Below are 19,058 nucleotides of genomic sequence, written 5' to 3' on the forward strand. Positions count from 1 at the left end.
TGCTGTCCTTGGTGGCACTTGTGGTTTAGCTTAAATGTCTAAAAATATACTAAGTTGGGGCTCCAGAATTCCATCCTCTAAAGTATGGAAGAGATGAGCTCGAGCTGAAAAATTTTAAGTTATATTCAATCACAAATAGCTTGCTCTTTATACAGGATACAATTCGAAGGCCCACAACATTTTTCTAAAAAAAGAAATCTGGCATTGATTTGTGACAGACTATCAAAAAAAACTATTTAATCTGGTGTCATAAGGATTGAAATATAAAAATAGTGTAGTCTTTACTAGGGAAAGTGTATCAAAAATTTTTATTATATATTATTGTCTAACAGAAAAGAGATGAGAATATTATAACAGGCCAAGTGTAATGTCTGCTTAGTGAGTCTGCAAAGAGCCTTCAACCTCTGGCTTTGGAGTGACCAGTCGCAGCGGGTACCCTCTACTGTGAGAGTGCTGTGCGTAGGGTGAACCAGCAGAAGCACAGAAGCCCTACTTGCATATTTTCTACCTGGACTATTAAAGAGAGAAGTTTATTTTATAAAGACTATACTGTCTGGCACCTAAGACATACTTTATTCCCTCTACTTAGCAGCTTACCTAACTTGTAAGTACTTCATTAGTACTTCCTTTACTGAACTTCTCAGATCTAACCTCAGAGGTTTTCAAGGAATGAGAGAATACTACCAATAAAGCAAAAATTAGTTTTTCTGCCCCATTCAGAATTTGTTATTTGTGCACAATCACACAACCCCCAAGGCTGACTAAATAAGCAGTCTTACTTCTAGTAGAATGATACCCCTTGCTTTTTCTGATGCATATCAACTTTTTTAGCCACCAAGAAAACATGTCATGAATGATAATTTACAAAGAAAACTTGAATTATAACACATTACTATAATGTAAAAATTAACAAAAAAAAATATAAAACAGTGCACTCTCATTATCAAATGAAAGCTATTCTAGGAAATGTGATAAACACTTTTAAAATCCACAAGTATTCACAAGTAGTAGTAGTACAATAAGATAATATTATGATTATAGTATTATAAGTTATAATAATATATAATTATAGTATTACAAGTTATAAGATATAATATTAAGAGTAACAAAGATTCTTTGTAATACTAAATATTTGATTACTAAATATTTTGTATTAAGCACACAATATTGTAAATCTTCACCTTGCTTTTGTAGCAATTATTTTAAAATGTAACTTACTGATAAAAAAACTTAAAAGCACTGAAGAAAACCATAACAGACAAATAGTTCTGCAATTTTTGCTTTCATATTTTATTCCTGTTTTTCAATAGAATACAACATGGCCTTCTCACTTACTCATTCTTTAGCATACCACATGTGAATAGTTATACCACTGCTTTAAAGGAATGTGGCTTTAAGTAACATCCTTCTTAATCTGGTATCTAACACTCTTATAAATACATTTTCCCATTTTCACCCTAACTTGGCAAAAACAGGGAAAGAAATAGCTTTTCAAAGCTAAATCATTTTTCTTCCTGTATTTAGGAGGGAGAACTCAATAATGATTATGCCTAAAATTAGTACCTTGAAAAATGAAGATTCTTCATTTAAAACCACCTTATAATACAATCAATGTGATACACCACATTAACAAATTGAATAAAAATCATATGATCATCTCAATAGATGCAGAAAAACCTTTTGACAAAATTCAACAACCATTTATGATAAAAATTCTCCACAAAGTGGGTATAGAGGAAATGAATCTCAACATAATAAAGACTGTATACAAAAAGCCCATAACTAACATCACACTCAGTGAAAAGCTGAAAGCATTTCCTCTAAGATCAGGAACAGGACAAATATGCACACTTTTACCACTTTTATTCAGCACAGTATTGGAAGTCCTAGTCACAGCAATCAGTCAAGAAAAAGAAATAAAAAGAATCCAAATTGGAAAGGAAGAAGTGAAGCTGTCACTATTGCAGATGACCTGATACTATACACAGAAAATCCTAAAGACGCCACCAAAAAACTACTAGAGCTCATCAATGAATTTGGTAAAGTTTCAGGGCACAAAATTAATATACGGAAATCTGTTGCATTTCTGTACACTAACAACAATCAGAAAGAGAAGTTAACAACCCCACTTACCAATGCATCAAAAAGAATAAAATATCTAGGACTAAATCTAACTAAGGAGGTAAAAGACCTGTACTTGGAAAACTGTAAGACACTGATGAAAGAAACTGAAGATGACACAAACAGATGAAAAGATATAGTGTTCATGGATTGGAAGAATTAATATTGTTAAAATGACTATACTATCCAAAGCAATCTAAAGATTCAAAGCAATCCCTATCAAAATACCAATGGGTGTTTTCACAGAACTAGAAGACTTCTAAATTGTATGGAAACACAAAATATCCTGAATAGCCAAAGCAATCTTGAGAAAGAAGAACAGAGTTGGAGGTATCACGCTCCCTGATGTCAGACTATACTACAAAGCTATAGTCATCAAAATAGTATGGTACTGGCACAAAAACAGACATATAGATCAATGGAACAGAATAGAGAGCCCAGAAACAAACCCACACACTTATTATCAATTAATATGACAAAAGAGGCAAGGGGAAAGGACAGTATAACGGGGAAAGGACAGTTTCTTCAAGAAGTGGTGCTGGGGGCTTCCCTGGTGGTGCAGTGGTTGAGAATCTGCATGCTAATGCAGGGGACACGGGTTCGAGCCCTGGTCTGGGAAGATCCCACATGTTGCGGAGCAACTAGGCCTGTGAGCCACAACTACTGAGCCTGCGCGTCTGGAGCCTGTGCTCCGCAACAAGAGAGTCCACGATAGTGAGAGGCCCATGCACCACAATGAAGAGTGGCCCCCGCTTGCCGCAACTAGAGGAAGCCCTCACACAGAAACAAAGACCCAACACAGCCAAATAAACAAACAAATAAATAAATAAATAATAGTTAAAGGTGCTAATAATTTTAAAAAAAAAGAAGCAGTGCTAGGAAAACTAGACAGCTATATGTAAAAGAATGAAATGAGACCATTTTCTCACACCATATAAAAAATAAACTCAAACTGATTAAAGACCTAAATGTAAGACCAAAACCATAAAACTCCTAGAAGAAAACATAGGCAAAACACAGACATAAATTGCAGCAATATTTTTTTGGGCTGTCTCCTAAAGCAAAGGAAACAAAAGCAAAAATAAACAACTGGGACCTAATTAAACTTAAAAGCTTCAGCACAGCAAAGGAAACCATTGACAAAATGAAAAGACAACCTATTAAATGGGACAAAATATTTGCAAAAGATATGACCAATAAGGGATTAATATCCAAAATATATAAATAGCTCATATAATTCAACATCAAAAGAACAAACCGATTAAAAAATGGCCAAAAGACCTGAATAGATATTTTTCCAAATACATACACATGGCCAAACAGGCATATGAAAAGATGCTCAACATCGCTAATCATTAGAGAAGTGCAAATCAAAACCACAACAAGCTATCGCCTCATACCTGTCAGAATGGCCATTATCAAAAAGAACACAAATAACATATGTTGGTGAGGATGTGGAGAAAAGGGAACCCTTGTACAATGTTGGGGGAATGTAAATTGGTGCAGCCACTATGGAAAACAGTATGGAGGGTTCTCAAAAAACTAAAAATAGAACTACCATATGATGCAGCAATTCCACTCCTGGGTATATATCCAAAGAAAATGAAAACACTAATTTGAAAAGATATATGCACCCCAACGTTCACAGTGGCATTATTTACAATAGCCAAAATATGGAAGCAAACTAAGTGTCCATCAATAGATGAATGGATTAAGAAGATGTGGTATATATATTTAATACATACACATATACAATGGAATAGTACTCAGCCATAAAATAAGAATGAAATTTTGCCTTGGCAGCAACATGGATGGGCCTAGAGGGTATTATGCTTAGTGAAATAAGTCAGACAGAGAAAGACAAATACTGTCTTATCACTTAAATGTGAAATCTAAAATAATAAAACAAATGAATACACATAACAAAACAGAAACGGACTCACAGATATAGAGAACATACTAGTGGTTACCAGTAAGGAGAAGGAAGAGGGAAGGGGCAAGATAGGTTGGGGTAGAGGATTAAGAAGTACAAACTACTATTTATCAAATAAATAAGCTACAAGGATATATTGTATAGCACAGGGAATATAGCCAATATTTTATAATAACTTTAAATGGAGTATAACATATAAACATTTTGAATCACTATGTTGTACACCTGAAACTAATATAATATTGCAAATGAACTATACTGCAGTGAAAAAAAGATAAACTTTAAGAACATTTAAAAAATCAATTTTAACCTCAGTTATGTAAAACAACTACTGTTTTAGGACTCAGTCTTGCTTATAAGGAAAGCCCACCAGTGACTTTTCGGTCTCAAAGGTCACTAACCAAACACAATTTAATTAATTAATATTTCCTACACAGAATTTCATGCCTTAGTCTTAGTATCAATACTTCCATGGCAGTCACTAAGCAGTCAGAAAAGAATTTCTTTGGTCCCAAAGCATCAGGGCTTTTCATTATTATGTTATTTACGTATTCATATGCCAATAGTCTTAGAAATTACATTTAATATAATGGTATTTCACCATCAGTTTAGCATTATTTTAGGGCAGAAGATGAAGATCTAGAGTGAAATAGCAAGATGATGGTTATGGAGTGACCACAGATGTTTAAAATCCTATTTTAATATTTAGAATTTAAATATTTAATATTTAAAACCTTAGTGTTAGCTGAAAACTAAAATTGCTTTAATTCCTAGAAGGATTCAGTGTACTGACCCTGAAAGAGCTGAATGAACCGAGGCTGCAGAGCCGAGGTGATCACGCCCTCCGGCAGCTCCCTCAGGAAGAGCTTTAACAGGCTGGCCGCGGCACAGACATCGCCGTCCCTCCCCAGCTCCACGGGCACCCCACTCTCAAACTTCCATCGAAGCTGTTCCACCACCCTGATGTTGCCATTCACCCGGAAAAGGCCTTCCTGGGCGAGTCCTGGAACAGCAAAGTACATGCACAGAAAATAACAGAGGTCTCTCACAAACAGGTACAAACTCTGAAGAACAGCGACGTAAATAAATCTCAGTACGGAATTTTCTGAATAATTAATCAAGCACTGGAAGCTTTTCACGTCCTATAAAAACGTTTTCTTAGAATAATACATCTTCCCATCTATTACATACCAACTACAAAGATCATAAGTGGTTATAAAAGCTGACGTCTAAAACTAAGGTTAGGACACATACAGACACAGAACACGTACTACTCTATAAAGAAATTTCATTCGTATAATTTTCTACAGTGTACAACAGAAACTTACCCTGGGCTCCGAAAGCAGCTTAGCATTTTGAGAACAACTGTTTAAGAAAAAACTAACATGTACGTAAAAAATTTTAACTCTATGTGATTACCTTTGTAATAATTTGATAAAGAACTATTACTTCTTTAGTAATTAATAAATTCAAATTGTAAGACTCAGAGACTGTAAAGCAGCGCAAGACGAGATCCTTGCCTTTAGCCAGTTGATTTGTGATTGTTAGCGTTGGCTGCGGTCAGCAGAGAAGGCTTCACGGAGGAGTGACTCGCTGCACTGCATAATCTTTGGCTGAAGCACAGTCAAGACTGGGGGGACTGAGGCTGATGTACCGCGAAGCTCATGAAGTTTAAGCTTCAGGGCCCCTCATTTGTTGGGGCCCTTTCCAATGCTCTGTCCCTAATTCTGTACTCTTAATTTTGTGTTCTTTTTCTTAAAGAGGGTCCCAGGAGGACTAAGCATCAGACCCACAAAAACTTGATCTATCCCTGACACTTTGTCAGAGAAACAAATATATGAACTGAGAAGCAGAGAGAGGAGAGCATGAAGAAAGGTAGGCAGATGAAAATATGCAGTGCTTAAGTCAAAGAGTGATAGGGTACTAAAATGGAAGAAGTGGTCAGTAGAGGGTCATGAATGTCAAGGGAAAGAGTGAAGACTTTATCATTATTTATCATTGGAGCATTAAATGTGTGTGAGCTGGGGGCGGGTAGGGGAGAGACACAACATAATCGTGGTTTAAGGAAGACCTAGCTAGCAAAGAAGCAGAGAATGGAGAAGGCAGAGAGCTTGCCTTAGGGGGACTACAGTCTACTGTAAGACAGATTATGGTGGGAAGGAAGTGAAAAGGAGAGAATAAAGATGATTTGGTAACTTAGTACAAAAAGAAAACAGGGAAGAGGAAGGGTTGAAACCTAACTTTAAGGTTTGAAAACTAGAAATCCAGGAGAAAGCATTGCAAAGGATAAGGTGAACTGAGGGGGAAGGGTGGCAGCTGCTTTAAGGTAGAGGATAATGATTTCCAGCTCAGTGTGCTGGATTCAAAGAGACAGAGCACCATGAAAGCAAGTGAGTCAGACCACGGAGGGATGTTAAAGGTGTAAGAAACATTCTAAGGAAAGAGCGACCCAAGGACTCAACTCACCACTCTCCTTTTGAGAGCCTAATGGTGAATTTTAGCAATGACCTAAAGCACTGAAGCCTATTAGATTTATTTAGATGGAAGGTGTTTGTTCATATCAGCCTTGGCTTCTCTCTCTTTTCTCCTAACTGTGTTGCTCTTTCTAAAGAAAAAGGAAGCTAATTTCATCTTAGTTTATAATTTGATAAAACATCTTATGAGCCCTTTAATTCAACAAACATTTAATGAGTACCTGGCACTATGTGAGGTACTAAAAAAAAAAAAAAAAAAATCAACCATGAGAAAAAACTTCAAACACCACAAGGATCCTTACGGAGTTTGTCGCCTGGTAAGATGTTTATGTTCTTCTACATATACACGTATTATTTGGTTATGAAGAACATGAGTATCAAAAATTGACATGAATTTTAGCTCCAATTTTGACAAAAATCTGTGAAACCAGAGACGCTATTAAAAATATTTAACAACCAGTATGGCCAGGACACCATGTCATCAGAGGAGACACCAGTAAGTCTGTGTGCTAGGCAGCTTGTCCACTGGCCCCAGTGATCCCCACCCCTTGGTATCCATATCATGTATAATCCCCTCCCCGCTTGAGTGCGGTCTGGACCTAGTGACTTGCTTCTAACCAAGAGAAGGTGATTAGGTTCCAAACTCACTTCTGATATTGGGTTATAAAAGACTGTGAAGCCTACTTTGTTTCCTTGTGTTCTCTCTCTGGCTCTTCTTGCTTGCTCACTGTGATGAATCAGCTGCTATTTTGTGAGCTCCCTTATAAAAAGGTCCACGTGGCAAGGAACTGAGGGCGGTTTCTGGACAACAGCCAATGAGTAACCGAGACCCTCAGGTCAACAGCCCGCAAGGATCTGAATCCTGCCAACAAGCACATGAATGAGCTTGGAAGTGAACCTTTCCCCACTCACGTCCTGGTATGACTGCAGCCTTAAAGAGTCCCTAAAGACAAAAGACATAGCTAAGCTGTGCTCAGATTCCTGAACCACAGAAGCTGTGAGACAATAAACACTGTTTTAATCTACGATGTTCTGGGGTCATCCGTTTTGTAGCAAGAGATAACTAACGTGATATGCCATTCCCTTTAATACTGCAGAATATCGGGTTACTATCAGGAGACTTTAGCTTAGTCGTTTTTAAAGCTTTCAAGTTCTGTTTCCTCTACTCTACAAAGCTTCATCTGTAACTTCAGAGACATATACTGGCATCAAGCAGATAGCACTCAATAAAAGAGAATCCCATTCCTGGTCAAGGCGCAGATCCTGAAGATATAGAATTTTACGACATAGTCCTGTATCTTACCCAGCTCCAGAGCCTGTTTTTGGACCAGTAGATGCCCCTGGGTCTGATTTCACAGTGTTTTTCTAGCTTTGACCTGAGGCTCCCTCTTCCAATGAGGTTTTTTGACCTTTTCCTCAAATAAATATACTTCCAGTTATTCAAAAATAGCTACCCATCTCCAAGAACTGGCTTTGGTCTTGAAGTTCCTGATCCCCCCGGACCTTACTAGAGGAAAGAGAAGCTATAAATGGAAGTCATCAAAGTCAGTGCTTCTCAACCATTTTTTCTGCCCTCATGCCATTTATTTGCACAACTCTCTTCCCTCAGGAACATCTCTCACTCAAAGAACTCTTAGGATACTTAGTGATTTTTCAATCCGGAGAAGTTTACTTCTGGACATGGCTGTATTACACTCTGGCAAAAAGAATCCACATAGCTTTTAAAAGTCCCTTACGAACTTATAATATATACAATACCCATGTGAGGCTTACCAGATTATATAATCTCTAATCTTTCCTACTGTAAATTTTTAGGAAATGATTATAACAGAAACGTTAGAGGGAGGAGATGTTTAGAAAGATTTATGGAGTTACTGTCATACATTTGAGATTCTGTCATATTTGATTTCATGAGATATGGGTTAATCATCACGAAACAGCAACTTATAAATGGTTTAGTAATACCAAAAAATAATATAACACTGACAACTACTTTCTTGTACAACTGAAGTATTTATTTCAAAGTCTGATGAGTACATGTATGAGTGTATGAATACATCAACAGTAATGAAATATGCCAGAAGTCAGAATTTTTCTTATTGGCATACTGGCCCTGAAAGTCATGTGACAATATGTAAGCATATTCTGACATCTAGTGGTAAGTGGAGAAACCTACACTATTTAAATATCCCACAGCATCTTAATGGTAAAGTAGAAGGAATCCAGTAACACTATCAGCAAGATTAGTTATTTTAAAATAGTATAAAGATGATATGCCTCATAACTTATAACATTTTCCTTTGAATGGAAAAAATGTGTATTTTTTCTTTTTTTTCTTTAAAGAAAAAAGGGCAAAGTCTATTGAACAGACCTTAATACAGGCCTTTATAAATGCTTTCTGTCCTAAAATTCCTTTATAATAATAAAAGGTTTCCCTCATGTCGAGTTGTTATATATCTACATTTACATTAAACAACAAAGTATGACCATAATATCTACTAAGGTTAATTATACAACCAATCACCCCATATCCCATACCTGACAGAGTGCCTACTGTATCAAGGTCCACAACAAATATTTGACTTAAACAGTTAAATAAAACTAATTGAAGTATCTTGCTCTCAAACTTACACAGGCTCTTTGGTTTATTAACATGATATCAATAGTTTCAAATACAGAAAGGGGCTTCTGGTTGTCTATGGAGTAATTAACTACATAGCCTTTCAAACTACAGGGCAGGTGCCCTACCCTAGTTTGCCCCATCCAGATTCTGATTCAGGGGCTTCCTTGGTGGCGAATGGTTAAGAATCCGCCTGCCAATGCAGCGGACACGGGTTCAAGCCCTGGTCCGGGAAGATTCCCACATGCCGTGGAGCAACTAAGCCCATGCGCCACAACTACTGAGCCTGCGCTCTAGAGCCCACGAGCCACAACTACTGAGCCCATGCGCTACAACTACTGAGCCCACATGCCTAGAGCCCGTGCTCCGTGAGAAGAGAAGCCACTGCAGTGAGAAGCCCGCGCACCGCAACGAAGAGTAGCCCCTGCTCACCGCAACTAGAGAAAGCCCGCGCACAGCAACGAAGACCCAACGCAGCCAAAAGTAAATAAATTAATAAATTTTCAAAAAAGATTCTGATTCAGTAGATCTGAGGTACTGCCAATTGCATGGGTATTCTGAAAAGATTCCACTAGTGACCATTTCACATCCCTGGTTAAGAATGACTGAGCCCACTGAAACATTTAGTTTTGCATTACCTGAACACACCCTATTAAAGTACAGCTAAGGGTATGCCAAGGAGAGGCAGAAGAAAAGCAATCTCTAATTCGAATTTTTCCCAGATTTTCATACATTGATGGTGTGACTATAAAAACCTGGTTTATTTTAACTCCTGGGGTTGACTATAAGTGCACATTATCTTTTGACCCAGCAGTCCACTTCTAAAGGTTAGTCTACAGACACATCACAGCGCTTGATACGTGTTAAAGGTCAGCCACTGAATCACTGTTTGTAGACATCAGAAGACTGGAAACAATTCAATGCTGATCAGGATGAGGCTGGTTAAAGCAGTGACACGTACAAACTTAAAGTGGAAGAGCGTGCAGGGGAAAAGAAGAATTAAATGAGGAAAGCTCTTTATGTGAAATGGAACAGTCTCCAAAATATACTGTGGAGTGATTTTTTTTGGCCGTGCTGTGCAGCATGTGGGATCTTAGTTACCCGACCAGGGATCGAACCCATGCCCCCTAAAGTAGAATTGCAGAGTCTTAACCATTGGACCGCCAGGGAAGTCCCGAGTGTTTTGTTTTGGTTTTTTTAAAGAGGATTCATAAACGGTGTACACTGTGTGCTATGTTAAAAGGGGGAAAAATACACATATCTGCTTATATAGTCAAATATCTTTGTAAGAACATAGCAAAAAATAGTATAGTAATATTGTTTCTGGGAGGGGAAGTGAATGGTCAGGGGACAGGGTTTGGAGGGAGAGACTTTTCACTATATACCCTTCTGAATTTTGAACCACATAAATAGATTAATTATGCAATACTTTTAAAAAGGTTAAAAGTGAAAATGATTTTACATAAGAGTAACCTCAAAAGGCTATTATTCAATCATTGTTGCATAAAAGGTCAGAATACTAATGATGCCAAAACCAAAATATTATTTTAGGTGGTCACACTTTGGCATCCAAATGAGTAATACCGAACAACCCTATTTAAGATATTAAATGAATTACCTAGAGATCCGTTTGTAGCTAAGTCAGTAGGATACAGTTTTACTCAACACTGAGTGTGTAAATGAGTCCTGTCAAAGCTCTAACTCAGCAACATCTGGCTTCAGGATCCTCTAGGCCAAGGGCCCATCTTCCTGCCATGCTGCATATAACACCTTTGTATTTAACCTGTTTAAAGTATTTGAACAAACCCAGAGCTGGTCTCTAAGAATCTCACCCTCCTGCAGCTATCTTCCTCCGAAAACAAGGAGATAACGCCTACGGGTTAAGAATGCAAACCTGGCTCTTCAGTTTTCAGAACAAAATACCATTTTGTCACCTACATACCAAGTAACCTGAGCAAATAGCTGTTTTTTCAACTAACACAAAACACCTGACAACCTTCTGAGGTCTGAACTGTCTTGCCATATATTCCCTGTGACAAGCAGACACATGTTCCTACAGAAGAAAGGCAGCGCCGTGCCTCTCAGGCATTTCCAACGCAGCCACTTTCTCAGCAAGAAGAACGGACTCGGAATCACGGCAAGATTCAGGGGCGGGAGCAAACTGGGCCGAGTACAGAATTTCTTCCAGGTCTCAAGTTTTACCTTTAAAAATGCCCACAGGGGCTTCCCTGGTGGCGCAGTGGTTGAGAGTCTGCCTGCTAATGCAGGGGACACGGGTTCGAGCCCTGGTCTGGGAGGATCCCACATGCCGCGGAGCGGCTGGGCCCGTGGGCCACAATTGCTGAGCCTGCGCGTCTGGAGCCTGTGCCCCGCGACGGGAGGGGCCGCGATAGAGAAAGGCCCGCGCACCGCGATGAAGAGCGGTCCCCGCTTGCCGCAACTGGAGAAAGCCCTCGCACGAACCGAAGACCCAACACAGCCAAAAATAAATAAATAAATAAATAAATAAATAAGAAAATCCTTTAAAAAAAAAAAAAAAAAATGCCCACAAATGTTATATTCTACTCTGCAGTGAGTCTTGTTTCAGTATAGAAATGTTGTTTCGGCATAGAAAATGAAAATTCCAAGCTCTTCCCTCTGAATACCTTCTTCACAAACCTCTGAAAGTTTATTGGTATTTATTATATAGTTTGGAGTTCTCCCACGATACTGCCCTAGTTTGATAAGCCTCATTGTCTCAAATTAGCCAGGTTTCTAAGTTCTATTTTAAATAAAATAATTTAAAAAGCTATAAAACATAATAGTTCTCAGCAACTAAGAGAGAGATAATTTATCTTTTTATCGTGCAATGTACTGTGGCACTCTGCAATTATTTTACACAATTAATTGTATCATTCCAAAAGTTAATGTCCCCCCCAACACCATACTAGGTTATATATCATACTTTTTTTTTGGTATTCTCACTGAGTTTTGAAGGCAATCAAGGCATTCAGTAAGTTCATGACTGACCTCAAGCTGAAAGAGACGCTCAAAAAGTATTCTGTTACATTAAAAATTATTGACTCCCGGTGGGAATTTAATGAATCAAGACAACTCACTGTTAATATTAAAACAGTGTATTTTAGCACTAAAAACTAGGAATCATTCCAAACTAGAAACCTCAATAATTAAAGTGATTTCTCCATGGTAAGTTGAATTAAATATTTTCAAAAGAATGTTAAGCAGTCGTAATGCCCTTCACATCCTTTTATAAGGGCAAAGTATATTATGCCATAGTTCAATATTCTAATTAAGGTGGTTTAGGGAATATTCTAATCATGCAGGATGAAGTAATTCACACAAAGCAACAGAGTTACAACACAACTGGACTTACCATGCATGGTCAAGTACTCCACTATGCTCCCCACGATAGCTGGAACACCGTTCTGAGTCAGCCCCTGCTGGTGGAGGTCTTGGAGACTGACTCCAAATAACTTGGTATAGGTGGAATTCCTCTGCTCATTTAGTGGCACTGCCGCAATCATTTTCATGTCTTCTTTCAGCCGAACTGCTGCTTTACTTTGCTTAAAATAGCGGAAGAAAAAAGAGCAGTCAGTCATGTTTGCCACAGGAGGCTGCAATGGTTACTACAGAATCACCTGAATCAAAGGGTAAGCGTTTGGAGGCTGTAGAGTAGTGGTCTTCACTTATTTTCACTTCAGCTCAAACCCAAATCCCTAACATCTCTCACGTGTTCCTCAGTGTTAGGAATGGTGCACACTGATATAACGGTTAAAAGGAGTGAAAAATAATGAGGCACCTAAAGCCACAACTTAAGCGTAGCTAAGAGAGGCAGCAATACACTGCAGTAGCTAAGATATATTACTACAGTAACCAGGGTGTGACTCACAAGTACCTCGTTAACAGGAAAATAAAACTTATCAGAACACTGAAACCCCATGCAGATCCTGAAACAGTAAGATGTTGCTGAAGACGAAAACTTATCTAGATGTCATCTTAAGGTAGCTTTAATTTGAAGGATTAGAAAAAAAATATGTATGTGTAGAAGGAACATTTATTTCTCTGATTTGATTATATCTGAATATCTCAGTAATATTTTGGCACATAAAATCAACTCAATTTTCTTTGAAGTTCAAAATGCTATAATCTCTGAAATAGCAATGCTTCAGGTAATCACAATTTTAAAAATTTCAACAAGACTGTACATATTATAAATAAAAAATGCAACTTACAGTCAGTCAATTCAAGTTATCACCACGCTGAGAACTTCATACAAATTTGTTTCTTCCTTTTAATAGAAAATTTTTCCCCAAGGAAGTATTTTAAAAGATAAATTTTAATATGGTTTAATAAAACTAAATGAGGGATTTTTTTTAAAAAAACAGCATGTGTCCTACATAAATGTATGTATCTGTAACTTTAAACAATGAAAAGATGGCAAAAAGCAAAAATTTTATTTGTGGACAGAGGAAGCAGATTAGGGGAAACACACCCTTTTTGAGAATGAATGCAGCAACTAACCTAAGTGTCAATATTATAAGTGTAGGCTCATGTAGCTGTTACAATCTAAAAGAAGAAACATTACCGCCATTGTAGAGATGAGGAAAGAAAGATCAAAGAGTTAAGAAGTAATTTGGTAAAAGTCATGGAACTGGTAAGAGTTTCACCATACTCTAAGTCCATGCTCCTCTCCTTAATTTAAATTTATATTAATGTTAAAGTGCAGTTTGTGTATAACACAAACTGTGATAAATTCTACATGTGACACATGACAATTACACGAAGATAATTCTACAATTGTGATTTTTAGTAGGTTCCCTGTAGTTTCAATTTGATTTTGAATCTTACGATCTATAGAATCAGGCCAACTTTCATGGACATCTCTGCATCTTTTAATAGGTCCTATTTGAAAGCCAGATTTCCCTAGTGACAATTCAGCAAACGTATAAAGTTACAGAATAGATTTAGCTATCTATTAATATTATAAATAAGGCATAGTGTTAGCTGCTACAGAGTAGTATGGGCAAGAACTATCATCTCTGTTACCAAGGAAGTTACTTAACTAAGTCAAATCTGTAACCACTACTATTTTTGTGTGTGTAAGTTTAAAAACCTATCAATACCTTTCAAAAGAACACATGGGAAATTTCAGTCAACCAGGTCTATCTGGTGAGTAAGCAGCCAAAAAGTAACCTTTAATAACGAAACTTTGAAAATAGTCTCAAATGTTGCATCAGAAACAGCTGACAATGAGATTAAATCATACATGTTTTATCTTCTTATTTTCTTACAGACACAATATAGCAGAGTCCTTTAGAGCAGGGGTCCCCAATCCCCGGGCCGCGGACCATTACTGGCCTGAGGCCTGTTAGGAACCGGGCCACAAAGCGGGAGGTGAGCGAGTGAAGCTTTATCTGCCGCTCACCATCGCTCGCATCACCTCCTGAACCATCCTCCCCCCACGCCCGCCCCATGGAAAAACTGTCTTCCATGAAACTGGTCCCTGGTGTCAAAAAGGTTGGGGAGCGCTGGTTTAGAGCATGAACTGGGGAAGCAGACTCCCTGTTTCGAATCCCATTCTGATCTCATTAGCTGTGCAACCTTGGACACGTCACTTACACGCAGTTTCCCGGTCTACGGATGGGTATACCAGGCGTCCCTCGCTCATAGGAATACATGAGGTTGGAAGGAGCTCATATACATAGAAGAATGAGAAGGGTGTCTGGCATACTCAGTAAGTACTGATTATTATAATCATCACCATCATCATCATTCTTCCAGGAAATTATTCTGATTACTTCTCAAAACAATTGAGAGATACTTAACCACTCCTGTACTCGACTGTTTTCGTGGGCTAAAGATTGCTGTTGAAGAAGGCACCATGGTCTAGGCCTGTGGTTGGTAGATAAGTCTGCCGACCTAATTATTCTCCGTGTATCTCAATCTCTTAAAATATATACGTATGACTTTTGAAAGATAAACATAAAATCATTTTGCATGTTAGTATCAGAATTTCTCAAGTTTTTATTAGAAATTCAAGGTTTTCTTAGAAATCCTGTCTATATGTGACATTCTTTCGGCTAACAGCCCTGTTTTATATTCTGTCCTTTACTCAAGTACAGTCAGTATGTTGGGTCTCCTTTTAATAGCATAAATAAGCAATCTTGGCATTATGGCTCAGTATTTTCAAGGATGAGACATGTAACTAACCTCACACATTTTGAACTGATTGCAAATTAAACTACCTGTTTACTCAGTACAGAGCCATACTACAAAGCAAATTTATATGTAATTATAGTAATAAAGGAACATCTGATTATTAATTGGTAATCTAATTTAGGTTAATACATTTAAAAAGATAAATATTGTTTAAAGACAACCACAATGAAAAAAACACAGCTGTATTTTTAGAGACATCCAAATCAGTTCTTCACTGATGGACTTAGAACAAATATTAAAAAAATATCCTTTCTGGTAGGCTATAAGAAATATTCTATAGTTCCCTACTCACAGAAGAAATAAAATAACTGAGGAAATGGAAAGCCATTTATGATTAATTCCATCTAAACTGAAATTACTTTCCTTTATACAATGCTAACATCACTATCTCTTTATAAATGTCAATATCTGTGGAATTTCAGCTTCCCTTCAAACACACATTTTACCTTTCTTGACCTAATATAAGCTGAAAAAGAAAGTTACTAATTGAGGTAATCTGTCAAACTTAACTGTTTAAACCTTTGTTTGCATACATTGCCATACACCACTTGAGTTCGGAAACTGGACTCGTGTGTGTGTGTGTGTGTGTGTGTGTGTGTGTGTGTCTGTGTGTGTGTGTGTCTGTGTGTATAAAAGCAATATAGGTTCCCACATTAAAAAAGACAGGGAACCTTGGGGTTTACTGCTAGAACAATCTGTAGGGATTAGTGCTTATAATATCACCTTAGGAATAAGGAAACCAGGACCCCAAAACTTGTGGTGAACTCAGAAAGGGTTGAGCCTAGAGCCCATGTCACCTGAATTTTATGTCAATATTCATTTTTATAATTGCATGCTGGGACCTTGCTTTTCTATATTTATTTGTGATAGAAAATAGTTCAGATAGCTGACAAAATGCATGCACCAGGACAGTAGTGCATATTTGTTGATGTGGGGACCACTTGGTCTTCACTTCCCCTTTTTTCTAGCGACAAATCCTGGCTGCCTTTGGGGGAATGACCGCACCCTCACTGTGAACATCCTCGATGAGGCTATCACTTACAACCGCTGCCCTGCCTTTAGCAAGAGCTGGGCTCTGGTGCCCTTGCAGGGCAATCAGACCCTTCGTCCTGCAGGCCACTGAAGCTTGAGCGGACTGTCACTGAAGCTTGAGAAAAATGGATGGAGCTAATTTATTCCAGCTGCAGTGCTCTCACAAGATGGTTAGATTAACTAACCATGATGCACCTCTTGCCACCTGCATCATTGGAGCTGCCGTGAGCCTTTAGCTGCCCCTTTCCGACACCGGTCCTTCCGCTGTTCCTTCTACATGGTGGGCCACTCTGTAACTTTCCAGTAAAGTTTCTTTGGGCTTAAGTTAGCCAGAACCCATTTCTGTTCTGTACACACACACACACCACCAACTGATAAAAGTACTCCAAAAAAAAAAAATAAAAGACTAATTAGAGCAAACAGAAAACCAGGGTTTTAGATAATGAGAAAATCAGAATGATAATGACAGCTAACTTTTATGGAACGTTTACAGAGTATGGCAGTCACACTTCCGAATACCTTAGATGGCTTCACTCCTTAAATCCTGATAAAGTGACACTAGGAAGGAAGATACTTTTGTGACCCTCATTTTACAGAGCAGCCAAGGAATGTGCTCCAGGTCCCATCAAGGATATGGTGTGGCCAGGAGTCACGCTCAGGCCATCTGAGTCCAGAGGACACATGCTTAATGCTGTCTCCACGAAGGATGTAGTGATACTCAAGAAGCATATGCTGGGAAGTCCAGTCTACGTGCTAAAGATAAAACAAAATTCCTATTCTTGTAGCTGAGGAAAATAGGATTATTTGAGCTTCTTGGTCTCCTTAAAATAAAGTTAGATATGCTCAGAAGCGACAACAATATTTGATATTAGGACCTGCACAGAGAAGGTTTTCATCAATCTAGTAAACAGGATGAGCTTCAGAAGCCTTGAGTTTTTAACCACAGCTAACACTTACTAAGTGCTGATCTTGTGCTAGACTCTGTGGTTAAGTGCTTTAAAATTAACATCTCTAAATTTCAAAACTAACTTTTTAGTAGGTACTCTTAACTATTCCCATTTGGACACAAAAACTAAGGCACAAAGAAAAAGAAACTTGCCTAAGAAAGTTTTATAGCTAGAATGTAACCCCCAGGTGCTCTAGCTCTAACGCATGAGCTCTTAACCATGACGGACTATCGTGTTTCCAGAACCTTTAATATTGGTGGTTCTATGAGCCCCCAAAAGGGGACAAAACTACACGCAGCACTTTCTTTACAGAGCTTAAAACAAAATCGATTTTAGATTACTGAATTCAACAGCTTGTATTTCCTTAAGGCAATCCTCCAAAAATTTAAGTACCATGAATTTAAGGTACTTTGAAGGACAATCAGGTTATACTACTGGTTAAATTCAGAATAGTGCACCTTAAAACTCTTTGCAGCTGGGGCTAGCACCGATACATCTAGGCAGGAATGTGTAGAATAGAAAGCTACTCCACCACCAAGTAAAACGGGTGCGAGGAAAGCACAAGATGAGCCTGAGACAGCTTGTTCCAGAAGGTGTGGAAATGCTCAAGGACAAATGGGGCGTGTCAAAAAGACATGTGGGCCAGCTTAAATGGGTTCCTACTGGCCAAGTTCGGGACAGTTGGAGCACCAGGAATAAGAACTATAAATGATTATAAAATATTATGTAAATAAAATTCCCTGAATCAACAGTGATACTAAGAAGAGTGAAAGAATGGGGTTACCAAAGTAAAAGTCTGCTTTACAGAACGTGCTGCAGCTAAATACAGAAGGAACAACAGAATTAGAAAATCACCTTTTTCCCACAAATCATTTAAACAAATAATTTTGTCAAAGATTGACAGTGGATGCTAAAACATCAGGTGAAAAGTTGTTTGAGAACAGGATTTTCACAGTGTTCAAAGATCACATGATATTTGCAAAGGAAAAAAAATTACCTTTACAATTGATATCTGGGTGTACTCAGCTTAACTCAAAAGATTAAATTTATCACCACTAATCACGAAGTGCTGACATTACGTGCTCCTGATGTGATGCAACATGCAGAACACATCATTTATATTCTTGCCAAAAGTGTTTAAGCTGCTGCTTATCTAGCCTCTAAATCTAACAGTTTACAGGTAAAACAGGAGCTAAAAGAACAAGTTAAAAGAGACTGTAAGGAAACAGACAAATTCAGAATCAGGGACATTCTAACAGGCAACTGGCCTGGACTCTTCAAAACATCAATGTCATAAGGAAAAGATCGGTTCCAGATTTTAAAGAAATTATACAAAGTTCAAATGTAGTCTATGAATACTGATCGGTTCCTGACTGAAAAAACAAAACAAAAAACAACTGTCTCTTTGAGACAACTAGGGAAATTTAAATGTGTTGGACATTAGGTGAAATTATTGTAAAGGTTATTCGGTGTAATTCCACAGCAGCGGAATTTGAGGGTGTGCACACGCAGAGGTGGGGCTGACCCCTGAGCGTACTGTGGGCGCTCTCACAGCGGGCACAGCTTTGGTGGGCTTTGGGAGCTCCCGCTTTGGGAGCATGCATACACAGGAGGTAGAACTGACATCCAAGCAGATTATCGGAGCTGCCACAGTGGAGGCGGTCAGGGGCAGTGCTCTTTGTGGGCCTGCACACTGGGTGGCAGGTGGTGTC

The 19,058-nt window shown here is 38.2% G+C and overlaps 1 protein-coding gene across 6 annotated transcripts in view; it reads right to left on the reverse strand.

Moving 5' to 3' along the window:
• FAM13A (family with sequence similarity 13 member A) overlaps nt 1–19,058 on the reverse strand; it is a 340,103-nt gene that overhangs the window by 300,194 nt on the left and 20,851 nt on the right. For 5 of the 6 annotated variants that reach the window (XR_009008361.1, XR_009008360.1, XM_057546844.1 and 2 more), the window contains exons 2-3: nt 12,522–12,711; nt 4,848–5,057 (exon numbers count right to left, since the gene is read on the reverse strand). Coding sequence is in view for 4 of the 6 variants with exons in the window: in XM_057546844.1 (XP_057402827.1) it covers nt 4,848–5,057; nt 12,522–12,711 (400 nt within the window). In the remaining 2 variants the exon portion in view is untranslated. The remainder of the gene's footprint in view (nt 1–4,847; nt 5,058–12,521; nt 12,712–19,058) is intronic. The other variant, XM_057546846.1, reaches the window with a different exon arrangement.

Source organism: Balaenoptera acutorostrata, chromosome 5 (assembly GCF_949987535.1).
Source record: "Balaenoptera acutorostrata chromosome 5, mBalAcu1.1, whole genome shotgun sequence".
Taxonomy (NCBI): Eukaryota; Metazoa; Chordata; class Mammalia; order Artiodactyla; family Balaenopteridae; genus Balaenoptera; species Balaenoptera acutorostrata.